Source organism: Cyprinodon tularosa, unplaced genomic scaffold (assembly GCF_016077235.1).
Source record: "Cyprinodon tularosa strain WSP-4 unplaced genomic scaffold, ASM1607723v1 ctg1048, whole genome shotgun sequence".
In the NCBI taxonomy this organism is placed as follows: Eukaryota; Metazoa; Chordata; class Actinopteri; order Cyprinodontiformes; family Cyprinodontidae; genus Cyprinodon; species Cyprinodon tularosa.
Genome location: NW_024037836.1, coordinates 71,525 through 95,553, shown reverse-complemented (window position 1 = coordinate 95,553; position 24,029 = coordinate 71,525). Strand labels below are relative to the sequence as shown.

General features: G+C 52.0%; 1 protein-coding gene across 5 annotated transcripts in view; it reads right to left on the bottom strand.

Annotated features, from left to right (window-relative positions):
- LOC119782752 (histone-lysine N-methyltransferase 2C-like) overlaps positions 1–24,029 on the bottom strand; it is a 94,694-nt gene that overhangs the window by 51,328 nt on the left and 19,337 nt on the right. For 3 of the 5 annotated variants that reach the window (XM_038283870.1, XM_038283886.1, XM_038283904.1), the window contains exons 9-26: positions 20,106–20,256; positions 19,863–20,034; positions 17,454–17,568; positions 17,220–17,383; positions 9,930–17,014; positions 9,715–9,855; positions 6,832–7,466; positions 6,652–6,753; positions 4,470–4,595; positions 1,838–1,957; positions 1,646–1,747; positions 1,469–1,573; positions 1,208–1,389; positions 975–1,139; positions 794–903; positions 649–708; positions 471–573; positions 286–389 (exon numbers count right to left, since the gene is read on the bottom strand). In XM_038283870.1, coding sequence (XP_038139798.1) covers positions 286–389; positions 471–573; positions 649–708; positions 794–903; positions 975–1,139; positions 1,208–1,389; positions 1,469–1,573; positions 1,646–1,747; positions 1,838–1,957; positions 4,470–4,595; positions 6,652–6,753; positions 6,832–7,466; positions 9,715–9,855; positions 9,930–17,014; positions 17,220–17,383; positions 17,454–17,568; positions 19,863–20,034; positions 20,106–20,256 — 9,742 coding nt within the window. The remainder of the gene's footprint in view (positions 1–285; positions 390–470; positions 574–648; positions 709–793; positions 904–974; positions 1,140–1,207; positions 1,390–1,468; positions 1,574–1,645; positions 1,748–1,837; positions 1,958–4,469; positions 4,596–6,651; positions 6,754–6,831; positions 7,467–9,714; positions 9,856–9,929; positions 17,015–17,219; positions 17,384–17,453; positions 17,569–19,862; positions 20,035–20,105; positions 20,257–24,029) is intronic. The other 2 variants (XM_038283895.1, XM_038283877.1) reach the window with 2 other exon arrangements.

The following is a 24,029-nucleotide window of genomic DNA, read 5'->3' as shown; positions in this document are numbered from 1 at the left end:
GGTCCAGAAGCCACCTGGATGTGAAAGGCCTGAAATCCTGGTAAGTGAGCAGATTGGAGTTATAGTTATTCACCTAAGAACGATTTTACCTCCGCTTCTGCATAAGTTCATCATTTATTCATAATCTACAGGTCATATTATTGGCTGTCCTTCGCTGTTCAGGAAGCAGTGGAGTCATTTCTGTGATGAACTTTAAGCCACACCTTAAAACGCCCCAGCAGACAGATAGCTGCCCACACAGCGCCCCCCGGTTCTGTTCAGACTCCTCAGCCCAGAGCGATTTACCTTGGTTCTGGTCTGGTTTGGTGGGAGTCTCTGGGTCTGTTGGGGTTTGCAGGACAGAGACGCTGTTCTGGTTGATAATCCGTAACTTCAGCTTGGGTTTACACCTGCAGGACGTGGAAAGAGAAAAGTTCTGAGAACACCTCCCCTGATCTTGGTCGCCAGGCAGAATGTGGACCGGGCCTCACCGGCGGTATTTTCGCGGTGATGTCAGAGGCTCAACCAGGGCCTGCAGGTGGGTGAGCCCGCGCTCCGTGAGGCAGACTCCGTCCTGAGTATAAGTCTTCAAATCTACAGAAACAGAGCGGTCAAATGAGGCTGCAGGACTTCCTGTGAAACTGAGCGGTGGAACGCGGTGGTACAGACCCATTTCTCTGCTTCTGGAGACAATCTGTGCCACGAAGGGACCCGAACTCTCAGACATGGCTGTAAGAAGCAAAAAGATCAATCATTCCCTCCCAGAAAGCCCAGCTAACATGTCAGCTCAGACACAGCTTCAAAGGAGGCAGACCGGCGGGGGGGCGTCCAGGGTCCCGGCACAGCGAGCACTCGAAGCCTTCGTCAGCAGCCAGAACCACCTCCTCCTCCGAGGCCAGGCCCTGGCACACAGCATGGACCCACCTGCAGACCAGGACACCGTGAGACGCCATACGGGGCGGGGCCCTGCGGCGGCAAGGTGGAGCGGGCTTTACCTGTCGCACTGAGAGCACTGCAGGACAAGCTGGTCGTGGACGTAGCACTGCTGACAGACTGGACACTGGCTGAGGCTGCCACAGGGGCCACACAGGCTGTAGTTGTTCAACCAATCACATCGCAGGCCAGGGGAGGTGGAGCCACACTGAACGCACCACACACACCTGGAGACAGAGGACACACAATCAGCTGGGCTGGACGGTCGGCCACGGAGGACAGTGGCTCCACCCACCACTTGCACTTCCAGGAGCCTTTGGGCACCATGAGGAGGGGCGGGTCCAGGCAGTAGGTGTGGTAGCTGATGTCACAGTCGTCACACAGCAGCAGACGGGCGGGGTCACAGGCATCGCCGCACGCTTCACACACCGTGCACTCTAGACAGCGCCACCCTTTGGTGAGGACCACCCGGGTAATCTGGTGACACAGGAAGCAGAGCGGTTAACCGGACCAGAACCCAAACCCGGAGGGAGCATCGGCGTCTAGCGACGGCCACCTTAACGTTGACGCAGTAGGGATGGTAACACTGGCCGCACTGGGAGCAGGCCAGCAGGCGTCCTTCGGCCCCCTGCCCGAAGCTGCCGCACACAACGCACATGTCCTGCAGAGACACAGAGACGCAGCTGAGACGGCGTCCTAGGACAGCACCCGGCTCCCGGGTCCGCCTCCGTACCTGTTTGAGGGTGAAATGGTCCGAGGTGGAGAACATCACCACCGTGTTGTGCATGGAGTTCTCCTCCTCCTCCTTCATCTGAAACGTTTCCATGGAGACGCCCTTAGACAAGCACAGCAGGGAGACGCGTCATACCACCGTGTCCTACCCACACCCGTTACCATGGTGACACAGCTCCGCCTGTGTTCTTACCCCGGGGGCCACAGGAGGACCGTCTTGGGTCTTGGGCCGACTCCTTCCTCTCCCTCCTCTTCCTCCACCAACACCTCCTCCTCTGGACCTCCTCCTGCTTGGAAATCCAGAACCGCGACCCTGAGAAGGACAGGTGGACAGAAACCACAGCCAAGTTGTTCATCAGCAGGCGTTACCATGGATACCATGGAAGATATGCAGTAGCCTGAAGATCCTTTTACAACCAGGTGTTAGAGCCAGCAGGGGGCGCTATAGACCCAGCTGGCTCTGAGCTAATGACGCAGCCCCGTTCTGAGCGCACTAGTTCATTCCGTCTGTTGATCAGCAACCAACGTGTTTCCAGGAGAACCGCCATCAACGGGGAGAACATGGAGAAGGAAAGGAGGCGCCAACTGGACCTGAATCCACAGAAGTACCATCAACAGCCAGAGGCTGAAATCTCCAATGACTCCATCTGGTGAAAACTTTCCGTCAGCAGCTGTGACCCGGATGCTCAACCAGTCCAACCAGCAGACTGAGCAGGTCCTGTTCACCATGGATGGCTCATTATGGTCTGCAGTGATGGAGCTCAACTAATATTACAATTTCTACATTTTCCTTTAAACGTTAACTATAACTAAGCTGCACTTTTTATCTTTGAGTCTCTGATGTCTATCAAGACGTCCCGCCTGTGACAGCATGGCAGCTCCATCGCCATGGTTACAGGATATGCGGCGCACGTCTTTCAGGTATCTAAACCTGTTGGCAAAGGGGGCTGATGTCAGGGTGAAGAGTGCTGCGGTTAGCTCAGAGGAACCGGGCTGCTACTCAAGGTTCAACCCAACGCCGTCACAGAGTCTCCTTTCTAACCTGACCCGACCGTTCCTTTCTAACCTGACCCGGCCGTTCCTCTCTACCCTGACCCGGCCGTTCCTCTCTAACCTGACCCGGCCGTTCCTCTCTAACCTGACCCGGCCGTTCCTCTCTACCCTGACCCGGCCGTTCCTCTCTAACCTGACCCGGCCGCTCCTCTCTAACCTGACCCGGCCGTTCCTCTCTACCCTGACCCGGCCGTTCCTCTCTAACCTGACCCGGCCGCTCCTCTCTAACCTGACCCGGCCGTTCCTCTCTAACCTGACCCGGCCGTTCCTCTCTAACCTGACCCGGCCGTTCCTCTCTAACCTGACCCGGCCGTTCCTCTCTAACCTGACCCGGCCGTTCCTCTCTAACCTGACCCGGCCGTTCCTCTCTACCCTGACCCGGCCGTTCCTCTCTACCCTGACCCGGCCGTTCCTCTCTACCCTGACCCGGCCGTTCCTCTCTAACCTGACCCGGCCGTTCCTCTCTAACCTGACCCGGCCGTTCCTCTCTACCCTGACCCGACCGTTCCTCTCTAACCTGACCCGGCCGTTCCTCTCTAACCTGACCCGACCGCTCCTCTCTAACCTGACCCGGCCGTTCCTCTCTAACCTGACCCGGCCGTTCCTCTCTAACCTGACCCGGCCGTTCCTCTCTAACCTGACCCGACCGCTCCTCTCTAACCTGACCCGACCGTTCCTCTCTACCCTGACCCGGCCGTTCCTCTCTACCCTGACCCGGCCGTTCCTCTCTAACCTGACCCGACCGTTCCTCTCTACCCTGACCCGGCCGTTCCTCTCTACCCTGACCCGGCCGTTCCTCTCTACCCTGACCCGGCCGTTCCTCTCTAACCTGACCCGGCCGTTCCTTTCTAACCTGACCCGGCCGTTACTCTCTAACCTGACCCGGCCGTTCCTCTCTACCCTGACCCGGCCGTTCCTCTCTAACCTGACCCGGCCGTTCCTCTCTACCCTGACCCGGCCGTTCCTCTGCTAACCTGACCCGGCCGTTCCTCTCTACCCTGACCCGGCCGTTCCTCTCTAACCTGACCCGGCCGTTCCTCTCTACCCTGACCCGGCCGTTCCTCTCTAACCTGACCCGGCCGTTCCTCTCTACCCTGACCCGGCCGCTCCTTTCTAACCTGACCCGGCCGTTCCTCTCTACCCTGACCCGACCGTTCCTCTCTACCCTGACCCGGCCGTTCCTCTCTACCCTGACCCGGCCGTTCCTCTCTAACCTGACCCGGCCGTTCCTCTCTAACCTGACCCGGCCGTTCCTTTCTAACCTGACCCGGCCGTTACTCTCTAACCTGACCCGGCCGTTCCTCTCTAACCTGACCCGGCCGTTCCTCTCTAACCTGACCCGGCCGTTCCTTGCTAACCTGACTCGGCCGTTCCTTTCTAACCTGACCCGGCCGTTCCTCTCTAATCTGACCCGGCCGTTCCTCTCTAATCTGACCCGACCGTTCCTTTCTAACCTGACCCGGCCGTTCCTTTCTAACCTGACCCGGCCGTTCCTTTCTAACCTGACCCGGCCGTTCCTTTCTAACCTGACCCGGCCGTTCCTCTCTAATATGACCCGACCGTTCCTTTCTAACCTGACCCGGCCGTTCCTTTCTAACCTGACCCGGCCGTTCCTTTCTAACCTGACCCGGCCGTTCCTTTCTAACCTGACCCGGCCGTTCCTTTCTAACTCAGAGTACACTTGTTCTGTCTGCATGGATGGCTTCAGGTGTGCTCATTTTCAGTTTCCTTTGTATGCTACTGTCTTTCAATGTTGGGGTGCACTTATTTACCACTTTCATGCTCCAGAGGGGAGAGTCTGGTGGATGAGGTTTAGGGCTATTCCAATCTCCCTCCCCCATGGAGTCCTGGGAAGATGAGTGAGGGCTCAGCACCCTTCGACTGCTCCACGACGAACCCTGAGTAATGCCACAGGAGGAGGAAGATCGAGGAGAAGAGGAGAGGAAGGAGGAGGGGAAGGCAGCAACATAGGTGGTGCAACAGCCACAAAAAATTAAAAACAGAAAAGATCAACTTAAAACCACATAAGAAAACGTCACTATGACAACCACATGCAGCTCAACTAGAAAATCATTCAGAAAGTTTGAACAGCGTCATGCCATAACAACATGCTACAGGCGTGAGTAAAGCTACATGCTGCAGGTCCAATTCATGAAGTTCTGATCCACAATTAAAGGAACAGCTCTAGACTGGTTTAAATCTGATCTATCTGATCAATTTCAGTTTGTTCATGTTAATGACAGATCTTCAACATGCTCAAAGGTTACCTGTGGAGTACCACAGGGATCAGTCCTAGGACCAATTCTCTTTACTTTATACATGCTCCCAATCGGTAGAATTATTAGACAGCATGGGATTAATTTCCACTGTTATGCTGATGATACCCAGCTATATCTGTCTATAATCCAGATGAAGCTAACCCATTACATAGATTACAGGCATGTCTGAAGACATAAAAACCTGGATGACTCTTAACTTTCTGCTTCTGAATGCAGACAAAACAGAAGTTATAGTCTTTGGACCAGAGTCTCTGAAAAAGAAACTGATTAGCCAGTCACTTCATTTGGATGGGATTAAACTGATTTCAGATAATAAAGTAAAAAATCTTGGTGTTATTTTTGATCAGGACCTGTCATTTAAATCCCATATCAAAGAGGTTTCTAGAATTTCCTTCTTTCATCTGAGGAATATTGCAGAAATGAGCAATCTCCTGTCCAGGGGTGATGCTGAGAAACTAGTCCATGCATTTGTTACTTCAAGGCTGGACTATTGTAATTCTTTACTATCAGGAAGTCCACAAACTGTAGTTAAAAGCCTTCAGCTGATCCAAAATGCTGCAGCCAGAGTTCTGATGAAAATGAAAAAGAGAGATCATATCTCTCCTATCCTGGCTTCTCTTCATTGGCTTCCTGTTAAATCCAGAATAGAATTTAAAATCCTCCTTCTCACATATAAAGCCTTAAATGGCCAAGCTCCATCTGATATCAGAGATCTGATTGTTCCTTATGTTCCTAACAGAGCACTTCGCTCTCAATCTGCAGGTTTACTAGTGGTTCCTAGAACTTCTAAAAGTAGAATGGGAGGCAGATCTTTTAGTTCTCAGGCTCCTCTCCTGTGGAACCAACTACCAGTTTTAGTCCGTGAGGCAGACATCCTGTCTACTTTTAAGGCTAGGCTTAAAACTTTCCTTTTTGATAAAGCTTCTAGTTAGAGTGGCTCAGGTTATCCTGATCTATCTCTATAGTTCTGCTGCTATAGGCTTAGTCACAGCCAAACAGGTCTGTTCCTGTTTGGCTGTGACTCCATCCTGGAGAGAAATATCAGCTGTGCTGCTGCCATCAACACCTTTGTTTCTAGATGTTGGAGCTTGGCCTGTTTTCCAGTGTAGTCCTGTTTCTCTGACTGTGACTAACTGGATGTGCTCTCTTCATCCTCTGACATGGGAGCTGGCTCGGAGCTCGTCTGCCTGGCTGTGTGTTTCCTGGACGGGGCCGCCTGTGGAGCTGGTTGACAGTTGCCTTTTGTATCTATGCTTCTTTTTCTATGTCTGCTTCTGTCTCCTTGAACCCCAGTGGGCCTCAGCAGATGGCCGCTCACACTGAGCCTGGTTCTGCTGGAGGTTTCTTCCTGTTCAAAGGGAGTTTTTCCTCTCCACTGTCGCTACAAGCATGCTTAGTGTGAGGGATTGCTGAAGAGTCAATGAGTCGATGCAATCAGCTGGTTTTCCTTAGATAGAAAACTTTGAATCAATCTGACTGGATGATCTGCTGAACTGGAAAGTGACCTGAGATGACTTGTGTTGTGAATTGGAGCTATATAAATAAACTGAATTGAATAAAATTGACCCGTGGACCAGGTTCTGATCCCCAATAACCCATTGAACCCCAGTGTACAGGGTTCTGATGAGGTTCTGACAGTGTAAATGTCCAGGTTGGATCAGTGCAACCATCATACCTGTCTGGCCCGGGCCCTGCCAGGGGAGAACTTCCTCCTAGAGATTGCTGGTTTTCCCATGCCAATCTTCTGGGTGAAGGGGAACACGGTGGTTGGTGGAGCCTAATGACAGGAAATGAGATGAACTGGTGCAGACAAACCAAACACAGGAGACATGATCACATGTGGCAGACATTTCACCTGGACTAGAGGGGAGTCTCTGGAGGAGACAGGAGAAGGTGGAGTGAGCGGAGGTGGTGTGTTTGGGGTCCTGGCAGGTGAGGTGTCAGGAGAAGCTTCAGTGGAGAAGGGAGACTGCCTCAGGCGGATCAAAAGGTCATCTGAAGGGTGGAAAGAGCTGCGGGGGAGTCTGAGGCTCCGCCCCTTTTCTCTACATGCGAAAGGGGCAGTGGTCATCAACTCCATGACTTCCATGTCCAAGGATGGGTCCAAGTCCAGAATGGGGCTGCCTAAGATCTCCTCCTTATCTTCTACTTGACGCTCATCCTTTGGCTTCACCTCCTCTGCTTTGTGCTCTTCTTCCATTTGCTGTTTACCTGCTCTCCCCACTGGCTGCTTCTCTGGAGTCTCACTTTTTGACACGGGTGTATCTTTGGTGGGTTCAGTCTCGGTTGAAACAGGCTCACTCCGGCTGTTCTCATCCCACACTCGGTCGGCCCTTAAAGGACAGTTCTCTTCAGGGGGCTGAGAGCAAACCAATGAGGCAGTCATGGAAGGAGAGGAGGCCAAGGAGTAATCCTGGAAACCAGCCTTAGGATGTGGGCTAGAGAGGCCTGAAGAGAAAGTGGAGCCAGATGTATTCCTCACTTCAACATCTGCAGAAACAAAAAACAAAGAGCAGTTGATGATAAAACAATAAATGTTTGTTCTTAACCTGTCGGATCTTTTGTGCTCCAGTCAGAACTCTCTGACATTGTTGGTTAAAATAGAGCCTTCTGGGGTTGGTCAACATGTTTCACTTTAACAATGGTAGCTAACACGTTCTGTTAGCTTTAAAAAACACAGGTGTAGAAAATCTGGATTTATCTGAATAAGTAAGGTTATTTATATTTCAAGAAGTTCACCTTAATGGACGGAAGATTGACACGTACACACCGCTCTGGCTGAGCGAGGGAGTCCACCAAGCTCCACCCAGACCAGGAAATCAACATGCAGCTGGCTTGAAAGCATCAGTTTAGACAACTGGACTTGAAGCTCTCTAGAAAACGCTTTCTCGGTTTTAACTAATGGTGGAGCGCACTAAGATTATAGACGGGAGTTAGAACAAAGAATGCGGGGGACAGCTGGGGGGTTAATGACCATTAGTGTGACCTTTGACCTGGATAACAGAGTCCTCACATTTCTATTTCATCGCTACAGACCGCCAGAGGGCGGTGCTGAAAGCATTGAATATGTTATGCACTGAATAGAGTCATCCAGGGTTCTGTTCCTTACTTATTCTTGTGGGTGGTTTGCCTTGTGTAGCATATTATTTTGAACTTTTAGGACCAGTCTTTGGACGGTTCCGGGTAGCTGGAAACCCTGTTGACTACTGGCTGGAGGTGCAACAATTTCGTCCTCCTAGGGCTGTAACAGGTTGACCTTCGTACGGGACTTAAAGGTATGCATAGTGTTTGTTGGTGACCCTTCTCCCGGCTCACAGGCTCTTACCCTGTTTTCTGACCAGTCTGGCTGAGTTCAATGTCAACGTTTAAATATGGCTAACGTTTTCTTAATTCACTGATCCTCGTTTTTTCCCTCATCTGGTGACGGCAGGGGTTTTTCACCAGTCTTTCCCAGTATAACTCATCATATTGTCTGCCGAGGCTCGTCCTGCAGCCTTGGGTTCTCAAAATATTGTGCTGTTTCCCTTTCGAACCCATGGTGCGGAGCTCAAGAGGCTCTCATATAAAACTGCCTTTTTGCTGGGTGCTGGAGGCATATATGGCTGCCACTAAAACCGCTCAGACCAACTGTTTGTGTGCTATAGATGTTCCAAGCGGGGCTGTCCTCTTTCTAAACAACTTCTCTCCCACTGGATTGTAGTTATCATCTACTGTTCCATCCCCTCAGTGCAGGGTGTGAAGGCCCACTCTACCAGGAACCTCTAAGCTTCCTGGGCTGCTATGAGGGGGGTTTCGTTGAAGGCCATATGTTTCTCCAAACACATTCACTAGGTTCTACAATGTCAAAGTAGCTGCCCTTTAACACCTGGGTCACCTTCTTTTACGAGGTTCAGCTAGCCCTCTGATTGAGCTACGCGCTCTGTATTCCTTGTGACGTGGTAGGTATTTGTCATTCAGTTGTTCCAGCATTGCCCTCTGCAGGTCACCTGCAATTTATAGAACAATAGTCACATTCCTAAATTGCGATATGTGACTACGTAGCTGGGTTGGGTCAACGTAAACAGAAGCAGCAGCTAAATCTGGACAGCCAACTGAACTTGCACAGCTGGATGAGTAACATTACTGAAGGAAATCATAATCCTAACAAAGAAGAGAAAGTATTTTATTTACCTTAATTGACCAGGTATGAAAAGTGTGTTGATTACAAAAGCATATCTAATGATCATTTCTGTCCACTCACCTTGTTTTATGGCTTTTAACCAGAGCTACTGTATTTTCTCTTTGTCTAGCAGTGAAAGCAGCTAAGGGATCAAACTTCTAATTGTTCGTATTTTGCTCAGACGGTCTCTGTAAAGTGACCTGAGATAACATTTTGTGACTTGGTGCTATATAAACAAACTGACTTGAAAATTGAATTGAATTGTACTTCGTGTATTCTGCAATCTAAAAGTGAAGTAATCTGCCAATCTCAGCTCCTTTTTTAGCTGACCCTGTGCTTTTTGGTCCAGTTGTCCGTTAGTTTTGCCCCCAGCAAATGCTCTGAAGTAACGGATATGGACAAAAACAGGGTCTACAGGATTAACCACTCAGAACTGATCTTAACCAACATGAGGGGATCTGAATCATTCTAAAACAATTTGGCATGGTAGGAGCTAGCCATTCAAGTCAGTTCTACAGAAGATGGACGAGGTCAGCACCCCCCATCATGTCATGGCTGCTACCACTCATTCCTCCTCACCTGCAGAACAAACTGGAATAAATCGGAGCCGACACTCATCCTCCACGCTTCCTCCTCCCTCGGCCATCTCGGCAGGCTCCACATAACCTTCTGGATTCCTCTGTGGTTCCTCAGGTGGCTCTCCTTGCTCCTCTTCACCTGCTTCAGGAAGATGTGTTTAGAAAGCTATATCATTCTGACGTCACAGTCAGTGTTGCATTCTGCATGACACTCACCTCCAAGAGATCCACACTCCAACACAGTTTGTTGAGTGACTGCTGGACTGGAATCAGGCTGTACTTTGGTAGAAAGATTGTGACTAGGATGGATTTCAGACTTCTCCTGCCTGACGGGAGCAAGACTAGCAAGATCCAGACCAGAACTGACCTCCTTGGATATGGAACAAGTATCATCTACACCAGGATCAGAGCAAGCCTCTGTCTGAATACCGCTAACAGGACTGAGACTTGACTCTGACTGGACAGAACAATAGGGGACAACACCAGTGTCAAAACTTTTCTCCAGCTGAACAGGATCTACAGGCCCATGCGTGGGACTAGGTTGTTGACCGTCCAAATCCACAGTACTAATGACAGAGCTTTTCCCTGAGTCAATGTCAGAGCAGACCTGAGCTTGGAACGAGGAGGTAAGTATTATGGGAGCAGGGCTATCCTGGGATTGGGCAGGACTTGCTGAGTCACTGGTGATCATGGCGTTACTCACTGCATTGTCAACATAGAAACAGCAGGCAGGGCTTTGAGTAGATTGAGCAAGGCTATCAGGTCTCTGAGACCCAGCTTCAGGACCAGTTGGGAGTGGACCAGGAGAGGGTGGGTTGTCATGTGCCAGGCACATTTCCATATCAGGATCTACAGTCTGGACATCAAGCAGGGCTTTAGAAGCCGAGCTCAGTGGATCCTGAGATCCTTTGGTATCCATTGCTGAGTTTGCTGAAGGTCGGTGCTGCATTTCCCTATTCTGAGCTGGGCTGTGAGGTGGGCTAGCAGGGCTAGGATTCTGTGTTTGCTCTACATATAAAGGACTATTTTGACCAGCACAGCTAGTCCCTGGTGACCCATCTCCAATGGAGGGGATACTGGTTAAGCAAGGGTTATAAGCGCAATGTGGATTAATCTCAGTCTGTGATAAATTATCCACAAAGCCTCTTATTCCTACTGCATGGTGCTCACTATCAGGAGGGAATTCTATATCCTCATCCTGACCAGAGATTGAGTGGACAGGTTGAGCCAGTTGTGATGTCCTCATGGACCTTACAGTTAGAGACTCTGAGCTGTCTGCTTGAGTGGAGGAAGTGGTGGGGAGGAAACCAGTTGACTGTGGTGGGAGGATAGTCTCTGTTGGCAAGGGGTTCTGGCAGGTTTTGAGGCAGAAGGCAGGGTTTGCAGGTACTGGCTCAGCTTGTGTGGGGCACTCCTTGGTTTCTGAACATAATGATTGACTTTGTCGAGCACTCTGGTTTACCTTGGTGTTTGGCACACAAGGTGAGCAAATCAGGCTACTGTGTTCAAGTGAACTGCTACATTTATCAAGGCTTTCTGGTTTCTGTCTGGGAGAAATAAGAAACAGGCTTGAGTGGACAGAGTGTCTCCCAGCAGAGGGCACTTTAGATTGGTCAGATCTAGAGCTTAAATTTGGTGAGGTATGTTCCAGTTTAACAGTCTGTCCATTGGATTTAAGGATTTGCTCAGCTGGGGACACTAAATGCCTGCAGGTTTGGCCATACTTTAGCTGAACTGGACTTGCAGGTTGTGAAAGACTGGGGGGTCTAGGGATTTCTAGGGGAGGGTTGGTGCTACAAGGAGCTGAATAGGATCTAAACATTTTCTTTGGAGGATGTGATCCAGAGGCTGCCTCTTCTAATGGACTACATATGTTGGGACTGAGCTCAGGCTGTAAGATCATGATGGGTGTGGAACTGCATGGGCTTCGTAGCTGTGTTTCAGGTTCCAAATAGTAGCTGGACTCTGCTGGTTGGAATCTGATAGGGCTCAGCATTGGTTGACTCAGATTCTGGGTTGAAGGGCTGTGTGGAGGAAGTATATGCAGACGTTCGCTATCCTGTTCTGGATTCTGTTGATTCTCGGTCAACTTGTCTTCCAGACTTGCAGAGGGTAAATTCATCCCAGATGAACTGTGAATTGCCTGCACTGGGGGGGCGTGTTTTTTTTTAGTTTTAAGGTGTTGAGCAGGACAAGAATGAGTTGATGCTGGACAACATTCAGTTGAACCGGACTGACTTTGAACAGGTCTGTCAGGTGTAAGGCTGTGTAGTGTTTGAGTTTCCTTTGTTTTTGACTGAAAGTAAGGTGGTAATGATGATGTAGCGCTTGATATGGACTTAGCATGACCAGAATCAAATGGCCTGGACATGACTTGGTGATCCACTGTCCGTAGGTTTGAATGGCTGGTACTTTCTTTGAAATTTTGTGGTTCAGTAGGACAAAGCAAAGCATTTTGATGGTCCTCTTTTACAAGGGATGATTCAGGACTGTCTTCAGTCCTTTCAATTGGCACGGAATCTGGTTTGAGATTTGTAGAGCATTTAGGACTTTGGATAACATCCTCTGGAGAAGATACAAGACTTTCACCTGTGTTCTCTAGAGGGGTCCTTTGAATCTGACAATTCTCCCTCTGAGAAAGACAAAGATTTACAATGGTGTCCTTTAAAGATGATATTTGACTTGTACAGATCTGGCCAGGGAGTGTTGGTGGAGGATATGGATGGTTCTTCTCCGAAGACTGAACAAGAATTTCATATTTCTCACCAGTAGAAAATGGAGATGACAGAGGACTCTGACTATCCTCATCAGAAGAAGATTGCAGACTTGGACTTGTCACTTGTATCAAAGTGGCAGAGGTTGACAAGTTCTCTTTTAAAGATTGTGCCCGGTTTTTACTTGACTGCACCTGAAATGGCGTAGAAACATTTTGGAGTTGACTTTTACATTTATCCATGGAATTCAAGATCTCTTTTGATACTGATATAACTTCAGTGGGTTGCGTCTTTTGTAGAGGTGATGACAGACTTTGATGGAGACTTCCTTCTGATGGTGAAGAATGCTGACAGGTCTCTTCCAGAGACTGTGAATTGCTTTCATGGGAATCTTCAATGACAATTGGGGGAATTTTGTGGCCCTTCATTGAAGATGACATAGAGATTTGACCTTTCTCTTCGGCTGGTGGGGCCCCAAGAGCCCTATTGGTCTCTTCAGCGGGTAAGGCCCAAGGAGCCCTTTTGCTCTCTTCGACTGGTGAGGCTCCAAAAGCCCTATCGGTCTCTATGACGGTTGAGGCCCCAAGAGCCCCATCGGCCTCTTCTACTGGTGGGGCACCAAGAGCCCTATTAGTCTCTTTAATGGGTAAGGAACTAGGAGCCCTATCACTGTCTTCGACAGGTGAGGTCCCAAGAGCCCCATCAGTCTCTTCAATGGGTGATGACCCAAGAGCCCCATCGGCCTCTTCTACTGGTGGGGCCCCAAGAGCCCTATTGGTCTCTTTAACGGGTAAGGCCCTAGGAGCCCTATCGATCTCTTCGACAGGTGAGGTCCCAAGAGCCCCATCAGTATCTTCAACGGGTGAGGACCCAAGAGCCCCATCGGCCTCTTCTACTGGTGGGGCCCCAAGAGCCCTATTGGTCTTTTCAACAGGTAAGACCCTAGTAGCCCTATCGGTCTCTTCGATGGGAGAGGTCCCAAGAGCCCGATCAAACCCTTTGACGGATAAGGCCTCAAGAGCCCCATCGGTCCCTTCCACGGGTAAGGCCTCAAGAGCCCCATCGGTCCCTTCCACGGGTAAGGCCTCAAGGCCCCCATCGGTCTCTTCGACGGGTAAGGCCTCATGAACCCCATCGGTCTCTTCGACGGGTAAGGTCTCAAGAGCCCCATCAGTCCCTTCAACAGGTAACGCCTCAAGAGCCCCATCAGCCTCTTTGTAGCATGGAGCCCCAAGAGCTCCATCAGCCATTTCAACGGGTGAGGCCTCTAGAGTCTTATCAGTCTCTTGGACTAATGAGGCTCCAATAGCCTGATCGGTCTCTTCGATGAGTGAGGCCCCAAAACCTCCGTTGGTCTCTTTGACAAGTGACGACCCAAGAGGCTGAACTGACTTTTCAGTGGATGGGACCCCAAGAGTCTGACATGTCTCTTCGAGTGAGGGACCAAGGGTCCTATGGGTCTCTTTTGTAGATGGCATAAAACTTTGATTACTCTGTCCTGAATTTGGTGCACCAAGATGATAGTTACCATCTGGAGATGGTGCAGGACTCTGATTGGACTCCTCTTGAATAGTTTCAGGACTGTGATGCAGGGTCTGCGAAATGTGGCTTTCAACAATATTTGAGCTGTCTTCCAGAGATGGTACATGATATCTGTATAGGCTATGTAAAGCAGAGGAAGGATCCAGGTGGCTTTCCTCTGAAGATGGTAGAGAAATGTGATGAGTCACCTCTGCTGATAGTTTAGGTGTTTGACGAGCTGCTTTACAAGTTGGTGAATGATTCTGTAACATCTCCTTGGAAGGGGCTGAATGATTCTGATTAGTTTCCCTTAGAGGAGATGAAGGACACTGATATGTCTCCTCTGGCACAGATAAAGGACTCTGTTGGGTCTTCTCTGAAAAGGGAACTAATGGATAATGATGCCGTTTCTCTGATGTTGAGGCTAACAGAATCTGTTGAGGCTCCTCTGGCAGGGGGAGAAACCGAATTTGTCCCGTCTCCTCTGTGGGAGCCGAAGGAATTTGTTCAGTCTCGTTAGAGATCACTGAAGGACTCTCTTCAGTCTCCTCTGGCAAGGAGTCTAATGCACACTGAGGTATCTCTGGGGAAGCTAAAACATTCTGAGGCTTCTCTGGAAAGGAAGCTAATTGACACTGTTGCGTCTCCTCTCGGGAAGCTAAAGGACTCTGACACATCTTCCCTAGTGAAGGTGAAGGGCACCGATGCAGCTCATCTAGGGGGGGTAAAGTAGTCTGATGAGTCTCCTCTGGGGCGGCTGATGGTTTCCGAATCGTCTCCTCGGGAACTGCTGACTGACTCTGATGCGTCGCCTCGGGGGCGGCTGACTGACTCTGATGCGTCGCCTCGGGGGCGGCTGACTGACTCTGATGCGTCGCCTCGGGGGCGGCTGACTGACTCTGAAGTGCCTCGGGGGCCGCTGACGGAATCTGAAGAGCTCCTGGGGCCGCTGATGGACTCTGGAGAGTTGCTGGGGCTTCTGATGAGATCTCAAGGGCCTCGGAGGCTGATGATGGACACTTAAGCTCTTTGGGGGGAGCTGATGGACACTGAAGCTCCTCGGGGGGCGCTGATGGACACTGAAGCTCCTCGGGGGGCACTGATGGACTCTGAAGCTCCTCGGAGGGTGATGATGGACAGTGAAGCTCCTCGGGGGGCGCTGATGGACTCTGAAGCTCCTCGGAGGCTGATGATGGACAGTGAAGCGCCTCGGAGGCCGCTGAAGGACCCTGAAGCTCCTCGGAGGCCGCTGATGGACCCTGAAGGTCCTCGGAGGCCGCTGATGGACCCTGAAGCTCCTCGGAGGCCGCTGATGGACACGTAAGCTCCTCGGAGGCCGCTGATGGACACGTAAGCTCCTCGGAGGCCGCTGATGGACACGTAAGCTCCTCGGGGGGCGCTGTAGGACACTGAAGCTCCTCGGGGGGCATTGATGGACACTGAAGCTCCTCGGGGGGCGTGTTAGGACACTGAAGCTCCTCGGGGGGCGCGTTAGGACACTGAAGCTCCTCGGGGGGCGCGTTAGGACACTGAAGCTCCTCGGGGGGCGCGTTAGGACACTGAAGCTCCTCGGGGGGCGCGTTAGGACACTGAAGCTCCTCGGGGGGCGCGTTAGGACACTGAAGCTCCTCGGGGGGCGCGTTAGGACACTGAAGCTCCTCGGGGGGCGCGTTAGGACACTGAAGCTCCTCGGGGGGCGCGTTAGGACACTGAAGCTCCTCGAGGGGCGCTGATGGACTCTGAAGCACCTCGGAGGCTGATGATGCACACTGGAGCTCCTCGGGGGGCGCTGATGGACACTGAAGCTCTTTGGGGGGAGCTGATGGACTCTGAAGCTCCTCGGGGGGAGCTGATGGACTCTGAAGCTCCTCGGGGGGAGCTGATGGACTCTGAAGCTCCTCGGGGGGAGCTGATGGACTCTGAAGCACTTCGGATGTCGATGATGGACACTGAAGCTCCTCGGGGGGCGCTGATGGACACTTAAGCTCTTTGGGGGGAGCTGATGGACTCTGAAGCTCCTCGGGGGGAGCTGATGGACTCTGAAGCTCCTCGGGAGGAGCTGATGGACTCTGAAGCTCCTCGGGAGGAGCTGATGGACTCTGAAGCTCCTTGGGGGAAGCTGATGGACTCTGAAGCTCCTCGGGGGGAGCTGATGGACTCTGAAGCGCCACGGGGGCCGCTGAAGGATTCTGAAGCGCCACGGGGGGCGCTGAAGGACTCTGAAGCACCTCGGGGGCCGCTAAAGGACTCTGAAGCACCTCGGGGGCCGCTAAAGGACTCTGAAGCACCTCGGGGGCCGCTAAAGGACTCTGAAGCACCTCGGTGGCTGCTGATGGACTTTGAAGCGCCTCAGGGGCCGCTGAAGGACTCTGTAGCGTAGGCGTGGTAGGAAAAATGCGGGTATCTTGGTGAGTGGGGCTATGACTATCATGGGTCTGCGCTGGAGACGTCGCCTCATGCTGATGGGTGTTGTCTGCAGATTTCTCTAAGCAGTCATCAACAGGCAGAGATGACATCACAGATCGGTCATCATTGGTGGAACTTTGCCCTGGTGACGATGTGGGAGATTGGTGGAGCTCAGTGGTAGATAATGATAGATTTTGCAACTCGATAGGGGATCCCGAATTACTTCTTTTTAGCAAATATAATGATGGTGCAAGGCTGTCCTTCAAGAACGATCCAGATTGTGGAGGACTGAGTAGGAGGTCTTCCTTACTGTCTCCAAGCTCCCTTTGCATTTCTACAGTTGCAGAACTTTGATCGTCTGACGGTTCAGGACTGAGTTGAATCTGTAATAACTCAGTCTGAAATGTGGAACGATTGTGATGTGATGGTGAATAGGTTGGTGACAATTCTGAGCAGGTGAGCTGGACTGGACTATGAGCAGGAGGAATGGTGAGTGGAACCAGTGTGCAAGGTGGACTTGGTGACAGGGAAGTGTCATTTGGTAGGACTGGGGTACTGTTTGAGGTGGGCTGCTCCTCCTGAGGGATGCAGGAGGAACAGATGTAAAGAGGAGATGCCTTGCCCTCTCTAGTCTGATCAGAACACTCTGCATGTTCGGACCTGAAACACAGAAAACCAGATATTAAAGCTCAATCTAATGGACAGCCAAGGGAAAATAAAAATAGAAATTAATTTCTCTCATGCTGTGTGTGTCTGCTGTACTATTAACATGAAGGTCTATTCTGGTTTGATCAGAAACCAGGACCTGCTCTAGGTTCCCCTGCTAAATTTTCTGATTGGTGCAGGAGAGCAGGGAGGAGCCTACCTGTAACAGCTGCGGCAGGTCACACTTTCCTGTAGTGAAACGAGGTCAACAACATGGTCACAACGAGGACAGGGCAAAGCAGGGTCACATGTCTCGCACAGGAACGGATGATTGGCCCACTGTCCTGATGACGTCACACCACATCGGAGACAGACCCTGCAATTCTACAGAATTAAGGGTTGATGAGTTTAGGACCAACGCACCTGAGCTCAGGTTGGTGCCGTTTTATCTGACCTTGCAGGTCCAATGAGTACTCGGGGCGTGATCCAGAGGAGGTGTGAGGCAGTGTGTGTGGTACGCTTTATCACAGCGCCTACACACCAGCAGCGCATCTTCATCACCCTGTAACCTGACAGACAAACACAGACAGACAGTTTCCAGCTGGTTACTTTCTGCTCATCAGGCTAAGCATCCTGTTACGGCCACAGCTTCTGCTTCTTCTCTCCTTCATTCCATGATTATGATGAGTCATAAAGTCCATCTACCCAGAGGCAGACGCTTTGTTGGAAGCAACTGGAAGTGGTTGGCCCCCAGCATCGATTAAACCTCCCCCATCAGGTGCATATCATGGAGCAGTGGTAAATACTGTATGTTTTAGCTGCCCTAAACAAACCAGTATAGATGCAGAGCTAGCTGCAGTGCGGCCCATTAGCCCTCAGGAAGAGGATGGAAATAACCTGCTGTTTCATGGACAGGTCATCACCTGTCCATGAAACAGCAGGTTCTTTCCATCCACTTCCTGAGGGATGAGGCAGTGCCATTAAGCTTCACAGCCCACATAAAAAAAAAAAATCAAAAGTATGTCCCCATAGTTCTACTACTAATCCCAGCTTAGTGTCAGAGGGAGGTGATGAAAGCACTGAATGTCCCTGGAGGAAAGGCCAGCACAGACCAAGAGGGACGGCCACAAGTTAGACCTAGGGTTAGGTGTAGACCTAGGGTAAGGGTTAGACCTAGGGTTATATCTAGGGATGGTCCTCAGAGAAGGACACCACAGGGCATGTGGACACTTCAGAGGTAGCCAGGAAGCAGAGACTCACATGGTGGGATGGGAACAGGCTCAGACCAGCAGGGGGCGGAGCTGCCTGTGCCAGACGTAAACAAAAGGAGAAAGGCGCAGAGCTTTGAGAACTAAGACCAAATCCAACATTGGTGCTTATGGAACCAACCATGGGTTGCAGCCATCTTAATGCTGAAGGAGGGCTTCCCTCATCAAGGGGAGTCTGATCAAATGATGGAGTGCCGGAAAGACAAACAGTATCCAGTTAGCTGCAGCCTACACCTCCCAGTGTCCCACCCACAGTTGGACATCAGCAGGTCTACAACTCCTACAGGATGGACAGGCCAGACAACGCCTGCTCCAGAAGGTCTCTAGACTCCTTCAGGAGCTGCTCCCATCTGGAGGAGACCAAGGAACATACCTTCTTTATAGGTGCCATAGAATGTGCTTGGAGACCAAAGCAGGTCTGATTTAATAAGGACGTGGAAAGGAAGCTCCCTCAGCTGCTGATGGAGGCCATCAGGTGTTGGTACCTCCTCAGCTGCTGATGGAGGCCATCGGGTGTTGGTACCTCCTCAGCTGCTGATGGAGGCCATCGGGTGTTGGTACCTCCTCAGCTGCTGATGGAGGCCATCGGGTGTTGGTACCTCCTCAGCTGCTGATGGAGGCCAACGGGTGTTGATACCTCCTCAGCTGCTGATGGAGGCCAACGGGTGTTGGTACCTCCTCAGCTGCTGATGGAGGCCAACGGGTGTTGATACCTCCTCAGCTGCTGATGGAGGCCAACGGGTGTTGGTACCTCCTCAGCTGCTGATGGAGGCCAACGGGTGTTGGTACCTCCTCAGCTGCTGATGGAGGCCAACGGGTGTTGGTACCTCCTCAGCTGCTGATGGAGGCCAACGGGTGTTGGTACCTCCTCAGCTGCTGATGGAGGCCATCAGGTGTTGGTACCTCCTCAGCTGCTGATGGAGGCCATCAGGTGTTGGTACCTCCTCAGCTGCTGATGGAGGCCATCAGGTGTTGGTACCTCCTCAGCTGCTGATGGAGGCCATCAGGTGTTGGTACCTCCTCAGCTGCTGATGGAGGCCATCAGGTGTTGGTACCTCCTCAGCTGCTGATGGAGGCCATCAGGTGTTGGTACCTCCTCAGCTGCTGATGGAGGCCATCAGGTGTTGGTACCTCCTCAGCTGCTGATGGAGGCCATCAGGTGTTGGTACCTCCTCAGCTGCTGATGGAGGCCATCAGGTGTTGGTACCTCCTCAGCTGCTGATGGAGCCCATCAGGTGTTGGTACCTCCTCAGCTGCTGATGGAGCCCATCAAGTGTTGGTACCTCCTCAAACATAGTGCAGTGGAAAAAGAACCACCTGTTCTGCACTTCATCAATCAACCAGGGAAGGAAATGAGCTGAATGAGCAGCAGTCAGTCCATCCAGAGCTTTAGAAAAACAAAAAATGATGCAACAGAAAATACCCCCCCATCATTAAATATAAAAACAACTACAACAGACAGGAAGAGGACGGACAGGAGGACAGACGGACAGGAGGGACAGAGGAGGGACAGACAGGAGGGACGGAAAGGAGGAGGATGGACAGGAGGACAGACAGAAGGTTGGTTTCAGGGTCAGCGGGCGTCCTGACAGTACCTGCAGCTCTGACATGCTCTGCACTGATGACACTGCCACCCAGCGCGGTTCAGGGGGGAGGGGGTCAGCACTGGCTCCAGGCAGCTGCCATGGTAACGGTTACCACAGCAACAGCACATCATCAGCCCACCGGGTTCAGATTCAGATGAACACAGCAGGCACTGCAGTGAGGCTGAAGTAACAGAGGGTTAATGTTTCCATGGAAACGGGGACCGGGTCAGCCTGAAGGAGAACCACCTGTACCTGAGTGGGCGTGTCTGGTGCACAGCGTTCGCCTGCGGTTCCACTCCAGATGAGCGCCCGCCACCAGAGCACAGGGGAAGTGGTAACTCCACCCACATCCCTTCTCCTGGCAACAGAGGGTCGCGCCCAGATGTTGGCAGAATGCACACACCTGGATAGGACAGAAAGGGGGCGGAGCTTAGACGAGCCATGAAAGATGTCTTCACACTGTGCTTCCAACTGCATGACGGCTGAAACGCCACTTCAGTCACACTGGGCCAACCTTAGATCTTTGGCTTAGAGGCTGAGGACGTTTCTACTGAGCTCTAGGAGATGTTCTCCTAGCAGGTGCCCTCCTAGCAGATGTTCTTTAGCAGCTGCTCTCCTAGCAGATGCTCTCCTAGCAGCTGCTCTCCTAGCAGGTGCTCTCCCAGCAGATGTTGTCCTAGCAGGTGCTCTCCTAGCAGCTGCTCTCCTAGCAGGTGCTCTCCTAGCAGATGTTGTCCTAGCAGGTGTTCTCCTAGCAGGTGCTCTCCTAACAGATGTTCTCCTAGCAGCTGTTCTCCTAGCAGGTGTTCTCCTAGCAGGTGTTCTCCTAGCAGGTGCACTCCTAACAGATGTTCTCCTAGCAGATGTTCTCCTAGCAGATGTTTTCCTAGCAGGTGCCCTCCTAGCAGATGTTTTCCTAGCAGGTGCTCTCCTAGCAGGTGCTCTCCTAGCAGATGCTCTCCTAACAGGTGCCCTCCTAGCAGATGCCCTCCTAGCAGATGCTCTCCTAGCAGATGCTCTCCTAGCAGGTGCTCTCCTAGCAGGTGCCCTCATAGCAGGTGCCCTCCTAGCAGATGTTCTCCTAGCAGATGTTCTCCTAGCAGGTGCTCTCCTAGCAGATGTTTTCCTAGCAGATGCCCTCCTAGCAGATGTTCTCCTAACAGGTGCCCTCCTAGCGGGTGCCCTCCTAGCGGGTGCCCTCCTAGCGGGTGCCCTCCTAGCAGGTGCTCTCCTAGCAGGTGCTCTCCTAGCAGGTGTTCTCCTAGCAGGTGTTCTCCTAGCAGGTGTTCTCCTAGCAGGTGTTCTCCTAGCAGGTGCCCTCCTAGCAGATGTTGTCCTAGCAGATGTTGTCGTAGCAGGTGCTCTCCTAGCACATGTTCTCCTAGCAGATGTTCTCCTAGCAGGTGCCCTCCTAGCAGATGTTCTCCTAGCACAGTGGTTCCCAAAGATTTTCTTCTGGGCCCCCCTTTGGATTACAATAACATTTCAGCGCCCCCCCCATCCTGACCCCAGTCACCCCCCCCCCCGACCCCCCCCCCCCCCCCCCAAAATAAAAAATAAATAAATAATCAACTGGTCACACACATCGTTCAACCAGATATAATAAATCTATACACATATTTTGTTTTCAAACTCCACTGAAGTTTATTTCACACTTCAGGTTGCAACAAGACAAACTACACACCATCTTTACAGTGGAACACTTTTGTGTAACTGTATTTTTTTAATAGTTCTATACTGTAGATTAGAAGACGATTCTTTGTTGTCTGTGTTATTTTAAACATATTTCTTTTTTTTTATTTGTAACAATATTTAACTTTGCTATAATCTATACATTAAAAAAACCTCTGTGCAAAATGGAGTGAAAACATTGAACAGCTCCCTGAGAGTTTTTTCTTTGTACTTTAATCCTCCCATCTTTTCAGTGGCTGTAGTGAGCCTGCTTTTTGGTGTAGATCTTCTCAAATCTGGGTTGCAGTGTCACAACTGTCCATTATGCTCAGTGAAGCAAGCGCTGTTTTTTTTTTTTTTCTTCATTCATCCATACCGCTTCCCGCGCCCCCCCTGCAATGGCATTGCGCCCCCCCTAGGGGGCGCGCCCCACACTTTGGGAACCACTGTCCTAGCAGATGTTCTCCTAGCAGGTACCCTCCTAGCAGGTCCTCTCCTAGCAGGTGCCCTCCTAGCAGGTGCTCTCCTAGCAGGTGCCCTCCTAGCAGGTGCCCTCCTAGCAGGTGCCCTCCTAGCAGATGTTCTCCTAGCAGGGGCCCTCCGAGCAGGTGCTCTCCTAGCAGGTGCCCTCCTAGCAGATGTTGTCCTAGCAGATGTTGTCGTAGCAGGTGCTCTCCTAGCAGATGTTCTCCTAGCAGGTGCCCTCCTAGCAGATGTTCTCCTAGCAGATGTTCTCCTAGCAGGTGCCCTCCTAGCAGATGTTCTCTTAGCAGGTACCCTCCTAGCAGGTCCTCTCCTAGCAGGTCCTCTCCTAGCAGGTGCCCTCCTAGCAGGTGCTCTCCTAGCAGGTGCCCTCCTAGCAGGTGCCCTCCTAGCAGGTGCCCACCTAGCAGGTGCCCTCCTAGCAGATGTTCTCCTAGCAGGGGCCCTCCGAGCAGGTGCTCTCCTAGCAGGTGCCCTCCTAGCAGGTGCCCTCCTAGCAGATGTTGTCCTAGCAGATGTTCTCCTAGCAGGTGCTCTCCTAGCAGATGTTGTCCTAGCAGATGTTCTCCTAGCAGGTGCTCTCCTAGCAGATGTTGTCCTAGCAGATGTTCTCCTAGCAGGTGCTCTCCTAGCAGGTGCCCTCCTAGCAGGTGCCCTCCTAGCAGATGTTCTCCTAGCAGATGTTCTCCTAGCAGGTGCTCTCCTAGCAGATGCCCTCCTAGCAGATGTTCTCCTAACAGGTGCCCTCCTAGCAGGTGCCCTCCTAGCGGGTGCCCTCCTAGCGGGTGCCCTCCTAGCAGGTGCTCTCCTAGCAGGTGCTCTCCTAGCACGTGTTCTCCTAGCAGGTGTTCTCCTAGCAGGTGTTCTCCTAGCAGGTGTTCTCCTAGCAGGTGTTCTCCTAGCAGGTGTTCTCCTAGCAGGTGTTCTCCTAGCAGGTGCCCTCCTAGCAGATGTTGTCCTAGCAGATGTTGTCGTAGCAGGTGCTCTCCTAGCACATGTTCTCCTAGCAGATGTTCTCCTAGCAGGTGCCCTCCTAGCAGATGTTCTCCTAGCAGATGTTCTCCTAGCAGGTACCCTCCTAGCAGGTCCTCTCCTAGCAGGTGCCCTCCTAGCAGGTGCTCTCCTAGCAGGTGCCCTCCTAGCAGGTGCCCTTCTAGCAGGTGCCCTCCTAGCAGATGTTCTCCTAGCAGGGGCCCTCCGAGCAGGTGCTCTCCTAGCAGGTGCTCTCCTAGCAGGTGCCCTCCTAGCAGATGTTGTCCTAGCAGATGTTGTCGTAGCAGGTGCTCTCCTAGCAGATGTTCTCCTAGCAGGTGCCCTCCTAGCAGATGTTCTCCTAGCAGATGTTCTCCTAGCAGGTGTTCTCCTAGCAGATGTTCTCCTAGCAGGTGCCCTCCTAGCAGATGTTCTCCTAGCAGGTACCCTCCTAGCAGGTCCTCTCCTAGCAGGTCCTCTCCTAGCAGGTGCCCTCCTAGCAGGTGCTCTCCTAGCAGGTGCCCTCCTAGCAGGTGCCCTCCTAGCAGGTGCTCTCCTAGCAGGTGCCCTCCTAGCAGGTGCCCTCCTAGCAGATGTTCTCCTAGCAGGGGCCCTCCGAGCAGGTGCTCTCCTAGCAGGTGCCCTCCTAGCAGGTGCCCTCCTAGCAGGTGCCCTCCTAGCAGATGTTGTCCTAGCAGATGTTGTCCTAGCAGGTGCTCTCCTAGCAGATGTTCTCCTAGCAGGTGCCCTCCTAGCAGGTGCCCTCCTAGCAGGTGCCCTCCAAGCAGGTGATCTCCTAGCAGGTGATCTCCTAGCAGGTGCCCTCCTAGCAGGTGCCCTCCTAGCAGGTGCTCTCCTAGCAGATGTTGTCCTAGCAGGTGCTCTCCTAGCAGGTGCCCTCCTAGCAGGTGCCCTCCTAGCAGGTGCCCTCCTAGCAGGTGCCCTCCTAGCAGATGTTGTCCTAGCAGGTGCTCTCCTAGCAGATGTTCTCCTAGCAGATGTTGTCCTAGCAGATGCCCTCCTAGCAGGTGCCCTCCTAGCAGGTGCCCT